Genomic DNA, 15,532 nt, shown 5'->3' with positions numbered 1-15,532 from the left:
AATTTTACTAACTAAAAAGCCAGAAGATAATGAATTTGTATCAAAACATGAAGAACTGCCTCCTATGCCAAAAAGAGATTTTACTGTTACAGAACTCAGGCATTACAATGGTATCAATGATCCAAGAATTTTAATTGCTGTTAATGGTAAAGTTTTTGATGTCACAAGTGGTATACAGAACTATGGTCCAAGTAAGTAATTTTTCATTTGTAAAGAATTTTTGGTAAATATGTGCAGCTGATAATTTTCTCATTATTTTATTATAATAATACTAACTGGTCAGACCTGTAAAATACGGGTCTTGGTAAGTCTGTTCTATACCGTTCCTCCCTTTCTATATTTATTACACTTTTACTAAAATAATAAAATGCTATGAAATAATTATTAAAAATTAAAGTATGTAAATTTATATATATATTTACAATTAGCAAAATATTCTTTTTTAGAACAAGAAACAATATAAAATTTTTTAACAATTAAAAAAAGCATAAGTTGTTAAGAAAACGGAACAAAATATACCTTTTCAAAAATATTTATATACCAACAAAACAATACAAATTTTTATTTATAAAAATGAATACTTTTTTAAAACTAAACATCATTAAACAAAAAAATGTTTTATTATATACAATTACTATATATTTATACATAATAACAAAACAAAATATATATAAAAAAGTAAATCTGCATCAGCAGTTAACAATTGGTAGATTAACCAACAACAAAAATACTAATTATAGATGTGACGTATTAGTTTCTCACCGCTCCCTCTCCTCATATTTTACTCTTTACAGGATCCACACTCCCTTTAAAAAAAAAAAAATTGGGTTGGGGCACTTTAGCCCTAAATTTGGGCTCACGCCTTATGTGCCATATTTGGGTCCTCTATTTGTTCTGCAATATTCTAAAAAAGCATTACAAGATATATCTAAAATGAAAAAAAAAATTATATGATAAAAGAAGTAAAAATACATTACAGACAAATTTATCTGTTGCTGATGTTTTTTCTAGAGCATTTTTTAAATCAATCATCTGAAAGAAGAGACATTTATTGGGAAGACAATTAGCTATTTCACAAAATAACAAAAACATAATACTTATCAGTGTAAACAAATTTTGTAATTTGACCAGAAAATAAAATTATTCTTACCTTGACTGTGACAAACTAATTTCTTTTTAAACTATTAGCTAATAATCAACATAGTAAATTTTAAATAACTAAAGTTTACTGAGTTAAAACCATATTTTAACAGTAGGCAAAGTAAACTTTTGATAGTTGGTACCAAAATAGAACTAAAGAAATAAAAAAAAAACTAAGTTTAAAATATTTGTAATACATATTATTTGCAGTTAATCATGAATAAGAATTCTGTCATCATGAGATAATAAAGGTTAAATTATCAAAACAAACAAACAAAATTATAAAAAAAGAATATAATAAAATGTTTATTTTTAGAAAAAGTACAATCCTTTTAATTGAAAACGTTAATGTTTTCATGAACAGATAAGGATGCATCGATAAAGAACATACACAGTGAAGAATTGATTTTTAAGTTCTTTTACGAATTCATTGTGAATACTTATTAGATACCCCCTACTTATTAGATACCCTCTAATTCAATGATTATTATGAAAATTATTAACTTTATTCACAAAATCTTAACTGACAATAAAATGTTATTTTGAATTGGAGAATCATAACCACTGTCACAGCAGCAAATCACCAGAATATGCAAAATGTTAAAATTTTAATATTTTACATGTTCTCCTGGCTAAAATTTTGATGGTGTTTAGTGTAGAAACAGAATGTATATATTTTCAACAAAATTTTTTTATAAACATAAGTTAATATTTAAAATAAAAAAAAACCTTTTTTTTTTACAAACAACATTAACCAAATATAAATCAATAAAAATATACATATTAAACTAAAAGCATTCAACTTTGTAGTTATGTATTTTCCCCTGCCCACTCTAACTCCTCCCAATTAACTTTTAGTTAAAATAATTTCTTCTTTAATGAAATGAGGGGAACTCTTTTCCCCTATTCCGGGCCCACACCCTAAGTACACTAAAGGATGTGAGCCCTTATTCATAATAAGGGCTCATATCCTTTAGTGTACTTAGGGTGTGATAATAATAATATTGTCATTTCAATAGCGTACAATTGCTACATAAGATAAATGTAAAAATAACAAAAGACTTGTTATTTTATGTAACAATTGTTACTTTTGTAACAATTGAAATAGCTGAATGATATTTCAGTTTCATACTTAATAATAAAACCTACAAATCATTTATTTACTACTAACAGATAAGAGTGTTGCAGCAGCTATTGTTGCTGGAATTGCTTAAACTTTATTGTCTGTAATAAATAACAAAAACATACAGATAATCAATTTGAAAATTAAAAATAATTCAAAGCAATCAAACTATTTGTAAAATATCTCATAAAATAGAATAATATAATCATATTAAAGAAAATATTAATTTTTTTTTCTAAGTCAATTTTAAAGAATATAAATGAGAAATTAAAACCTACAATATGTGATAAACTGTAGCACTAAAAACAAAATAATAAACAAAACAATTAGAAAGTAAAATAAAAAACAAATGTAACTTTTTTAAGAAGTAAATTTCAAAGATTCTTTGAAAGTAAATTTAACTTTATAAAATCTTACCTGAATAATGCCACCAGACAATAACACTGTGCTAAATAAATAGATTCATATAAAACACCATTGAATATCTAACATAAAATTATTCAAAACCAATAAAAATAAAAACAACTTACTTACATTTAAAATATGGTCATATTTAGCTTCTATAAAATTACCATCCTGTCAAGACAGAATTTCAATACATCACCTTTAAAACAGAACATGTTTTGTTAAGTAAAACATTAAAAAATTAAACTTTAGTAACTTTAAAAACAGATAGAAAAGTTAAAAAATTCTTACTATTTATAAATAAAAGTATACTCAACAATTATATCGTTTATGATATTGATAATAGAAGATTCAAAGTTATTTCAGAAATCTATAAAAGTAAAATAAGAACTACAAAACTCACAGAGTGCACATCTATTATGCCTCGTGCATTATCTGTTAAAAGCGTCCGAGTTTACTCTTTCAATTTTATACAGAATACAATACTATTTTGATACTACTCAGTTTAGAATGTTTAACGGGAGTGGTAAAATAGCTGTAAAACTTTAAATTTTCTTATTACCTCAATATTATATATTTTTAACTTTTTATTATTTTTAAAAATTATTAATTAAATAAAATGGTTTATTTTAAATATAAAATTATAATTTTCAGTTATGTTCTTGATGAAAACATTTTTTTTTTAATCCCCTTACTGTTTAAAAAAGTAAAGGTTGCGCGTGGCAAGTTCAAATCATCAGTTGGTTGTTTTTTAAACTTTTGTTATTTAAAATGCAAAACAACATAGCTTTCTTTCGTAACAAACTTCTTTCTTCAAAAGCGTTTTTTTTTTTGTATTTTGGAAAAATCGAAAAAGATTAAATTAAAAAAAAAAAAAGTCAGCGATAGGATTCGAACCTGGACTTCCTGACCTAGGAGCCTTGCGTGCTAACCACTTGGCTACACAAGTAAATTGTCTATTAAAAATTTTAAAAGTGTATAAAGTATTAAAGACTTTATTAAACGGAAATAAGTGCTACAGATCAAGTCTTCCTGGAGATGTTGCCGCAATGTAATTTTCAAGTGAAAGCAAAACTAAACAATTTGATATATGTTTTAGTATGTTTTTAACATTACATAATTTAAAGTTTGCATAAGTTAGATATTTGCATATGCTTTCGTTGACTTTTCTTATAAAAAAAAGTGCTGCTACTCTTTCTCACTATTACCTCGGTTGCAATGGCTGCCAAAAGTATTGTGTCAAACACGCTCGAATGAGCATTGACATGTTTCCTATTATATTATAATATGATTATCTTATTAAGACAATCTAGTAAATCATGTTAACCATATATTATATATATATACATATATATATATATATATATATATATATATATATATATATATATATATATATATATATATATATATATATATATATATATCTACTATAGCATAGTTATGTAACATATTGATACCTTATTTTTATTACATTAATTTATACTACATTTTCAGAAAAAGAAGAATAATGAAAAGGTTGCATCCCATGCCAAAACCTCAGTCGATGTAGCAGCACTCCCTTGTTGCAGCAGGCTATAAGCTAATTAATGTACTGATGTTCCCGGTGACTAATAATCCTGAACCTGACCTATTTCAGGTCATTTTCAGGATTATCACCCTGGTACTGGTATCATGTAAACCAGTACTACCTGCCCCATGTCCTGCTGCCGTGTAGGGTGTGATTTTTTAGGCAAAGGCTTGGAGAAACAAAATCTAACATAAAACAAGGCCCCTGCTTTGAAGCTCTTGGTTGAGTAAAGGCTAGAGATGGTTTCTCGATACAAATACTCATCTTGGGAAAATGTTAACTGCATCCAGCTACTATCTTGTAGAAGGCCTCCCAGGCAAAGACTTAAGGGGTAAGCAGAATAATTTTGCTAGCCAGCCTCGAACCCCTTCTTTATTTATAAGGCTGGCATAGATGTAAACCTGTGTTATATTGTTTTCTGTCTAGGGTGAAGAATGGTGAATCTTCTTTTTTCTATTCATAGTTTTTTGCTTGTGTCTCCTTGATAGTGGCTATGCTACTCTTCCTGTTATCTCCAAATGAGGCCGGCTGGTAGTGAGGTTTCCCGATGCGCATCAAATGCTTTTGATGCACATTGTTGAAGTCACATAAGGAGCCCTATATTACGACTTAGGGTTAATTAGCAGGACTCAGACAATTGCATTGCTCATTGCTTAGGAGGCTGTGCTCTATTTATAAATGAATCAAGTTCTCTTTAAACTTAAATCATGCCAAAAGTAATCCAAAATATTAAATATAAAAAACTATCCCCATCATCTATTTACAAATATTTGTGGTTTGCGAAGCAACCTTTCATCAGTTGAAATTAACCTCCTGCAAAATACACCCAGACTTGCTTGCTCTTAGTGAGACTAATAAATTCCGCTATTCCTTCATTAGATCTCAGTGTTGATGGGTACTATCCTTTAATTTGCAAAGACTCCAATAGTCACATGCTTGGCTTAGGGGTATACATACGCACTAATTCGCCTATTTGCAGTGAAATCAGGTTTGAATCCTTTGTCCATTCTTTTATGTGCTTCCGCTTAGTACCTCTTACCTTTATCACCTTTCTCTTTGTTCATTATTATTCTCCTGCTTTTTAGTTGTACTTGCTCATCAAATTGACCATGCCCTTCCTCTTTAACCCTCTGCTAATATTGTTGTTATTGGTGACTTTATTGCTCATTGTACTGAATGACTTAGCTCTAATGTTAATAACCCTGCTGGCACTAAAGCCCGTAACTTTTGCATTTCTCAATCTCTTACTCCAATAGTTAACTTTGTGACTCGTTTTCCTGACAACCCTAGTTATTTACCTTCACTCCTTGATTTATTTCTTGTCTCTAATCCTAGCTTGCGTTCAGTTTCTCCTTTAGGTGGCTCTGACCATCCATTGATCTTTTTATATCTTTCATCTTGTACTTCCTTTTTAGACTCACCCTATCATTGCACTACTTACTACTACCCTAAAACTGACTGGGATTCTTTTCGTGATTTTCTTCGTGATGCTCCTTGGGTTGATGTCTTTTCTTTCTCAACTGATAAATGCTCCTCCTTTGTAACCTCCTGGATTCAGGCAGGAATGGAAACTTTTATTTTTTCTCATTGGTTCCAAGTCAAGCCTCATTCTACTCCATGGTTTTCACTTACTTGTGCATCATAAAAAATCATAATCTTTGTTTTTCTTCAGAAAGGGTTATTCATTTTTTTCAGAAGAATAACTCTCTAGAGAACAAATTGGTATATATCATTGCAAGAAATCTACGTAAAAAGGTGCTGTCTGATGCTAAGATCCATTATTCTCAGTTCACTAAATCTTGCATCTTATCTCAGAAGTTATGCTCTTAAAACCTTTGGAAAATCTTCAACAGCGTTGTTAACAAAGGAAGATATAACATTCCATCTCTCATTCATGGGACTGATCTTATTACCTCTCTCAAGGATAAGGCAGAATTATTTGTAAAGAACTTTTTTTCTAATTTGACTCTCAAATCTTATGGCCATTCTCTTCCTTCCATTCCAATTAAACAGGTTAACCCATTGTAAGACATTCATGTCACTCCTGCTTTCGTTGCTATAAGTCTTATCTCAATTAAACTCTTCTATGGCTTGTGGTCCAGATAACATTCCTGCCATAGCCTTAGAAAAGTGTTCTCCAGAACTCTCTTCAATTCTTTCTAAATTATTTAATAAATGCTTGGCTGAGTCTTGTTTTCCTGCTTGCTGGAAAATGGCATCTATTGTTTTTAATTTTCAAAAACTCAGATGAAATTTTGACCCCTATAATTATTGTTCGATCAGTCTTCTTTTTGATATTAGCAAGGTCTTTGATAAACAAATTTCTCATATCCCATCTTGAGTCAATTTTTGACTCAAACTTTCAAACTTTCTGTCAGACAATCAATGTGGTTTTCGATCCTCTGGCTCTACGGCTAACTTGCTAACTGCTGTGACTGAAAGATTTTATTGTTCATTAGATAGTGGTGGAGAGGCTAGAGCTATTGTTCTTGATATATCTGAAGCTTTTGACAAAGTTTGACATGCTGGTCTTCTCCATAAGCTTGTTTTATACGGTGTATCTGGGAAAGTTTTTGAGATTATAAAATTGTTTCTTTGGAACCGTTTTATTAAAGTCATCCTTGAAGACACTCTTCTTCATTTCAAGTAATTCTGGGGTACCTTAAGGTTCTATCCTTGGGCCTATTTTGTTTCTTATCTTCATTAATGATCTTCCTATTAACCTTACACCTAAAGAAGCTCTTTTTGCTAGCTATAGTCTTGACAAAAAGTCTTCTCTTTTGAATCGCTTAGAACAGATAGAATCTTGAATCTGATCTCACTTCTGTAACAGATTGGGGCTTGCAATGGCTTTTAAATTTTGTAAACTCTAACAAAATTCAATTATTTACTGCAAAAAATTATTGCAATACAATGTTGTATATTGTAATACAATGTTGTATATTGTTATACAATGTTGTATATTGTAATACAATGTTGACATTTCTACATTAATGAATGGCAACCGTCTCACTGAGTCGTCTTTTTTATGTCTTCTTGGATTATCATTTACTACTGACCTTTTATGGAAACCAAATATACAATCGATTGCTAAATTAGCATCCGCTAAGGTTGCTTCTCTTTATCGTGCTCGCCATTTTCTTACTCCTGATTCCACTGTCTACCTCTACAATTCTTTTATTTGTCCCTGTATGGAATCGTTTTGTCATATTTAGGCTGGTTCTTCTAATGATGCTTTTTCTCTTCTAGACAAGGTCCAAAAATGCATTGGTAATATATTTGGACCCGCACTGTCTGCCAAGCTTGAGCCTCTTTCTAATCGTTGTTAAGTTGCATCTCTTTCTCTTTTCTACAAATACTATCATGGGCGCTCCTTAAAGAAGCTATCATCTCTAGTTCCATCAAATAAAACTCATTCTCATTTGACTAGTCGTTCAGCAAAGTCTCATTCATTTACTGTATCTATCTTTGCATGCACTAAAAACTTTTATTCGTCTAGTTTTTTTCCCTGCACTTGAACTGTTTAGAACTCTCTCCCAACTTCATGTTTTCTTGACTCTTACAACCTTCAACTTTTCAAGTCTTTTTGTTTCCTTGCTCTAAACTTTTTCCTTGCTTTAAACAATTACAATATACTAAACTATTCAGTATATTGAACAATGTGTCTAGTCTCAAATCTATCTTTATTCTTTAAACTTGCTTTTACTTTTTATGCTTTTATATATGCTTTTATATATATATATATAATATCTGGTCTTCAAAATTTCAGTTTATGCAAAACCGTGTACTTTGTTTTCTAAGGGACAAATTAACTTAAATTTGTTAGCAAAAAAGTTGTGATAAACAAAAAAATAAACTTACAACTACAAAAATAATAGCACTTTAGTCACTAACTGAATTATAAAAGTAATAAAACTATAATACTGTTATTTCTTTTATAATGCACTTATATATTTTATGATGCATTCTTTGTTCAAATAACCTAAGTAATCCCAAATTTTAATTGAAGTAGAAAAGCATCTAGAAAAAATAGAGTGGGCATTCAAATTATATTAAAAACTTTAGGAACTTTAACTAATTTGCACTTTATAAAAAGTTTATCATTTCAAAAAAATGTTACTAATGATCTGTAAAAATGCATGTAAATTTTAAAATCAACAATTAAAATTTTTTATTGGTTGATTTTAAAACTAACGGTCATTTTTACGGAACTATTATTAGTATTTTAGCAATGCATAACATTTCTTATAAAGCATGTATTTTTTTGTAGTTAATATTTAAAATAATAAATAATATTTGTAATTATTATATTTGCATAAGTTTAATTAATATTTATGTAAATATTTATCAGGGATGCAGAGTCCGAAAAGGACTTCGGCTTTATAACTTTATTTTCTTATGGTCTCTGGTGTACAGAAGTTCTAAAAATGTTGGTTGATTAATGATCTGCTTTAAGAAAAAAATTTCATGATATTTAATGACTTGGAATTTATTGTTTTTAAGCCTGGAGTCCTGGAGTCCTTGCCGCCATTATAGCTAAGGACTCCAGTTCAAAAATTGATTGTTCTTCTGACCTATAAGTCTTGATTTTTTCCCCCATTAATAGCCCATAACCTTTTTTATATTTTTAAAGCTCCTGGATACCAAAAACTAGAAAGAAGTAATCTTTTTGTGACTTTTTAATCCGGAGTGCTTTTTGGGACTCTGCATCACTGATATTTATACATATGTTTATATATTTTTAAAAAGCCTAAATAGTGTTTATATATATATTTTTAATATATATTCTGCATACTTAAATATATATAGTCAGTCAATGTATGTGCACTACACTGTGCGATTCCCTATTCTATTCTATTATTATAAGTCAATCTTGAGTATATATGTATAATATATAACTAATATATATATATATATATATATATATATATATATATATATATATATATATATATATATATATATATACATATACATATATATATATGTGTGTGTGTGTGACGCATCTGACCAAAACCAGTCGGATGTCGCGTTATGTTATATTGAGAAAACCATCAAAACATCTCAAAAATTCAATTTTTATTATTATTTATTTTTTTGCATGATTGTTTACATAATTGTTTAAACAATTATGCAAAAAAATAAATAATGATAAAAATTGAATTTTTGAGATGTTTTGATGGTTATATACAATATAACATAACGCGACATCCGACTGGTTTTGGTCAGATGCGTCACACACACACGTAAAAAAAGAAATCATAAAATAAGCATAATAAAAAAAATTTTATTTATCATCTTGCAAGAGCAAGAATATTTGTTTAGGCAATTTCTCATAACAAACAATAACAAAAATAGTTATCCACTTTAGAAAAAAATAAAAAACAAAACTAAAAATTATTAACTAAAAAATAGTGCGTGTTATATTTTATTTTATATTAGCGCCGCTTTTGATATTTTAAATTTTGTTTGCATGTTTTATCATAATTGTTTTATAACAAAATGTTTTTTCATTTTATCAAAAAAAGAAAAAACATTATTACAAACTTTAAACGACATCATATAAAAGTTTATTTTTTTATAATAATAATAATGAAAAAACTTGTTTTATGGATATAACTCTATTATTAATTTTTTTGCTTGAGCTTACGCTTGAAGCAATATAGTTTTTGCAAAGTCTTCGTTTTTATTTATAAGATGTCATTTAAAGTTTTATTTTCCGAAAAATAATAGTTTAGAAAAATATTATTTTATAATAGTTACATCAGCTTTATATAAATATCAGATTGTGCGATATCAAAAAAGTAAAAACAGAAATTTCCTTATAATTAAGAAAGAATTTTGATTAAAAAAGTTATTTAAATTTAAAAAAATTAGTATTTTCTTGGTTTTTCTTCCTCCTTTTCTATTTTTTACAAAAAATTAAATTCCTTGTAAACATGTTATAACTTATAACACTGGATCAAAAATATTCATAAAAAGTATGTTTAACTTTTTTGTTTTAAGGCAAGTGAAAGCGCAACGGTATATATTTTTTAATAAATTATACTTGGAAACTTTAAATCTTTGTTTGTCACAAAGAAAAAGCACTGGTAAAGTAATTAACTTGAGTTTTTTTCTTTGCAACAAGGAATATTTTTTGTTTGTTAATAACTTTTTAAAAGTAAAAAATCTTTGTTTGCCAAGCCGCAATTTTAAGAAATAATGAAAAGTATATATTTTTTAATTCATTTATACAAATGTCAAAAAAGAAAGAAGTTCATTTATGTTAAATGATAGTAAAAAAAGTAAATTTAATTATTTAAAATTAAAAAAAAATAATTGAAACAAAATAGACATTCCACAATTTACACATTTTCCACAATGTGCATTTACAAAATTTGTTTTTCTTAATTTGTAAAATAAACTTGTTTTGCTGTAATTTATTTTATTGCGGTAGTTTAAAAAAAGTTAATTTCCTTAAACAATAAAAAAAATAAAGATAATTTTATGACATCAAAATCAGGTAGAGCTAATGGGTCATTTTTTATTTAAAATAAGGCCTGTATATATGGGTCATATCTTTATATTTCAAATATATATATTATATACATATCAATAAATATATATATGCATATACAGGCTTGGACAGGAATGGTGTGCAATCGCAGGCTGTAACTGACCACGCTATAATATTTTTTCTTTGCAACTGGACCATGGCAGTTTTGATGTTTTAACAATTTAAATGCTATTTAAAAAATTGTTACGTTATAAATAACTTTTAATTGTTAATTTTTTTAAGATTAACAATTAAAAGTTATTTATAATGTAATTTTTAATTTTTTTTAAAGTTTTAATTTTGCATGAAGGCTTTAAATAAAATAAAAAATTAAATATAATGATTGTTTAAAATAAGTGTATTATGTGTAAATTAACAAATAATGTTATATTTAATTTTTTTTTTATGTAGGCATGTATTTTTTATGATAAATTTAAATATAATAATTTGGTTGAAACTATTTTTCCATGTCTTTCTAAAAATCTTTTGAAAGATAATTTTTTAAATTAATATTAATTATGAATAAGTTAAATAAAATCTTTCGTTGCAATGGAATGATTTAATTGCTTTATTATTATTTTTTTTCTATTTTTACAAAGAATTGTTTAAAACTCTTTTTTTTAACTTGACTAACTAATCAAAGCATGAAATGATTCAAAATTACTATTTTAAATAGGCTGCGGTATTTTTATAAACAATTTTTTTTTTTTTGCAACTTTTTGGAAAAAAAATGTTTATACAATTTAAAAATAATATATATAACACTTTTTAGTAATTTAAATAAAATTTGTTTATTCATTAAACAATCATTAAAAGTAATTTGTAAAAACATTTTGCATAACTTTAATAAAACGTTTTGAAAGATAAATTTTTAAGTAATTTCATTTAAATGCAATTAGAAACGTAACAAAAATAAATTTTCGCTTTGAGTTTTTTGAGTTTTGGTGCTAATATTTTCTTTTTCGTAAGGAATTGTTTTCTTTTTTCATAATTATTCTTTTTAATTTAAACAGTCGTGGTCAAGTTGTCAAAATATAAAATTATTTGCGTAGTCAGCAATAGCGCTTGATCGAACGTCATTCCTGTCCAAGCCTGCACATTGTAGTACATTGACAATCATTTAACTATTAATAGAACTTTTGCATTACCCCAACTCTACCAAAAAAAAAAAATCGATATATATATATATATATATATATATATATATATATATATATATATATAGAGAGAGAGAGAGAGAGATCTATAGTTTGTTGTCTTTAGGAAGAGCGGAAGGAAAAAAGTGATTCTTACGCCAACACATACGTCACTTTTAATTACTTTTGACTTTCGTCCAACATTTGCGTGATGGACGAAAGTAAAAACCATTAATTTAATTACAAATAAATCGTTTTTTACAAAAACCACAAAAACGCAAATTTAATTGACCAGAATGTTTTTAAAAACATTCTGAATGTTTTTAACAATATAAACAATGTTTTTATTTTTATTTTTTTTAATAAAATGTTTTTATTTTTAATTTTTTTGATAAAAATGTTTTTATTTTTATTTTTTTTTACTGTAAATCATGCGCGGAGTGTTGCTACATCGACTATCTTATAGCCTGACTCGCAAGGGAATGCTGCTACATCGACTGTCAAATAGCCTGACTCGCAAGGGAGTGCTGCTACATTGACTGACAAATAGCCTGACCTGCAAGGGAGTGCTGCTACATCTACTATCTTTTAGCCTGACCCGCAAGGGAGTGTTGCTACATCGACTGAGGGTTTGGTTTGGGAAGGCAGTCTATCAATTAATAAAAAAAAATAATTCCGGTCTTGCATTTTAATTTTTACTTTTTGTCAACAAAATATGGAAAAAACTTTCGGACAACATCTACGGGTTGTATATATATATATATATATATATATATATATATATATATATATATATATATATATATATATATATATATATATATATATATATATATATATATATATATATATATATATATATATTAGGGTGTCCCAAAAAAAAAATTTTTTGAATTTGATATTGTGCATTATGTCAATCCTCCTTATTTGGTCCCAGTAGACCACCATAAAAATAACTAGGCTCAAAATCACTGTTTTGCTGAAGGTGTTTCAGAAAAAAATTGCATATAAATTTTAATGAGTTTTTTTTCCATTTATTGATTGAAATTACAGCAGTATTTAATATTTTTATAGAATAATCAAATTAACTTAAATTTAATCATCCAATTCATATGTTCTGACTGCTATACTTACTGTAACTTTGAAAAGGTTTCATAATTATTTTATTCTTGATTATGATTGTATTGTTTTAAAATGTTTTTTAAATAAAATACTACGGAATACAAAAAAAAAAAAAAAAAAATTGGTGGTGCAAGAATTAATAAACTTTTTTTGAAAAAATATATATTTGAAAAACAAAAAAATAGATATAAAGTGCTTTTTTTATCTAAATATTCTTCAAGTCTTTTTTATGGCATGTTAAGAAACCTTCCGCCGCTTGTCTAAAACCACCATCATTGTGTCTTAGAGCTTGTCTTCGGAATGTGTTCTTCCAATGAAATCCTGTACTAATTTGATGTGTCTTTCAGCCCTGGCATAAGCAACTGCTAATTGACATACACTTGACAAAAATGTCTTGGAAGATTTATTGATGAGATTTCACTCCAAATTTGACATTCCTTCTTCTTTCCATGAGAGAATGTCATCTTTTGTTATACCAAGATGGAGAAAAAAGAGATAAGACTCCTGAGAAACAAAGTCTGTGTAAAAGGTTCTGATTTTTCTTTGTCAAAGCTCTTCATCTCTGGAACATCATATTTTAACAATTCAACAAGAATATCCATCCTCTCTTTCTCCTCTAAGTGCTTGTCAGCTAAAGCAAAGATAACACACTGTGGTGTAAAATACTAAGTGTGTCTGAGAATACTAAGATTAAAAGCTTTTCTAATCTTTCCGTACTTCTTGGTGTAAAGTGGATCTATCATGATCTGCGATGTAATCTTGAATGCTCTAAGATCATTAGATTGAGCCTGAGTTGCCATTGGGCTCTTCAGAAAGAATAAACAGTGAAAGATCAATATATAATATGTTGCATTCTGTATCATCTTAATCTCATTGGTAATGAGTTGCTTGTTGTAATTCTTGGTCATTTGCATTGCTAACAGATACAATAATTCTTGCTTCATGATGTGCACCTGGTTGTAGAAATCTGAAGTTCAATAAATCTACTCCAAGGTAAAAAGCTACCAGTCGACATAAATACTTGTAATCACCTCTGTCAAATATATTTTTTTTAAGAGCTGTTGTGCAGAACTGCATTGTTTCATTTGCAAGATTGTAAAAGAGGGTTCCAAGAAAAGCTTAGGTCTGTTCTTATCAAATTTCTCAATGTTGGTCGATTTATTCACACCTTTTTCAATCTTAAACCAAAGATCTTGATGTTTTTTGTATAAAGATTGACTGGGTCCCTTTGTTTTTCCCTGTAAATTCATCATAGCATGATGAACATGTTGTTCCATTATATGGTGCCTAAATTTGTTATTATTATCATTTTTTGTCATTACTTTCAGAAAAAATGAAAAGAAAAAAATGCCAGTAATTTATATAGTAAAACATCATACCTGCACATTAGTCAAAGAATTGGACAAGGTAGAGAGTAACCTGCAATGTTTCTAATTGCACCATTGTGTTTTCTGGTGTTTGAGCGAGTTATGTCAGCACATCAAGTTATGATCTGGTCTGTTAAGTCATAATATTCCACAAGACTTTGGATAGCCAGTGCTTGATCTTGGAGGTTCTTTGGAGGAGGGTACTTCAAGTATTCCCAGAAGAGAGTCAAGTAAGCTGGTCTCTGGAGAGGAAAGGCTTATTGCCAACCTTTCTACTGTTTCCGAAATCTTGGCCTCCGTCTTGTACTGTTTGACCAACTTCGTGTCAAAGTGAAGAACAAGTTTTAAACCTCTTATCTTATCCAGGTTCTGCTCTCTTACTATAAGTGCATCATTCTTTATAATTTTATGGTTTTTTCTTGCCATCTGCGTCTTCGAAACGTTCAACATGACAATATCTACTCCCCTGGCTTGAAATAAGGAAGACAACATTGCTGTTTCAGCTCTCACGCTAATATGATATCTAAAAAAAAAAATAGAGCATTGTCATTTTTTAAATTATGTAACATTTAAGTTGTTTTAACTTGAAGTTTTATACATACTTGTAATATACTTTACTTTTTTAAACATGAACTAATTTACTTTGTCACAAATGGAATCCACTTATCCAACACATCATTCAGACTGAGTTGAAGGCAAATCTTGGTTAAATCATATAACTTTCTTTTCTTTGCATTAGGAGTTTCAAAGTCTGAATCATAAACTGTTCCACTACACCCACTGGAGAATTTTTGCTCTAAATTTCTCAAAGTTTTTTCTTTTACTGCTTTTTTCAGTAATTGGCTTTCTTTTTCTTTTGCTCAACAATTGCTCTTAGTCTCTCCTTGGCAATGTCCTCATTCAAACATCTCTTCAAAAATATTGAATCCTCCTTTACAGCCTCTTTACTCCTTCTAGGATCCTGGCTAATTATCTTGAAAATGTCTTCCTTGTGTATAGGAAACAAAACATTGGCTTTGTTTAAGAACTTTTGAGTGTGTTGGCTCATGGTTTCTTTGCTCATATCTAGGGTTCTCATCTTTAAAACTTTAATATACTGGGTATACAGAGCAATGATTTAATCCAAAATTA

At 28.1% G+C, this 15,532-nt stretch overlaps 1 protein-coding gene across 1 annotated transcript in view; it reads left to right on the top strand.

The window, feature by feature from the left end:
- Positions 1-15,532, top strand: part of LOC100204476 (membrane-associated progesterone receptor component 2) — a 33,396-nt gene that overhangs the window by 136 nt on the left and 17,728 nt on the right. Inside the window, exon 1 of the mRNA XM_065813876.1 lies at positions 1-191. This exon is cut by the window's left edge and continues 136 nt beyond it. Coding sequence (XP_065669948.1) covers positions 1-191 — 191 coding nt within the window. The remainder of the gene's footprint in view (positions 192-15,532) is intronic.

This window comes from Hydra vulgaris, chromosome 12 (genome assembly GCF_038396675.1).
Source record: "Hydra vulgaris chromosome 12, alternate assembly HydraT2T_AEP".
NCBI classification, from domain to species: domain Eukaryota; kingdom Metazoa; phylum Cnidaria; class Hydrozoa; order Anthoathecata; family Hydridae; genus Hydra; species Hydra vulgaris.
The sequence above is the reverse complement of the archived record's forward strand: the minus strand, read 5'-3'. Positions and strand labels throughout refer to the sequence as shown.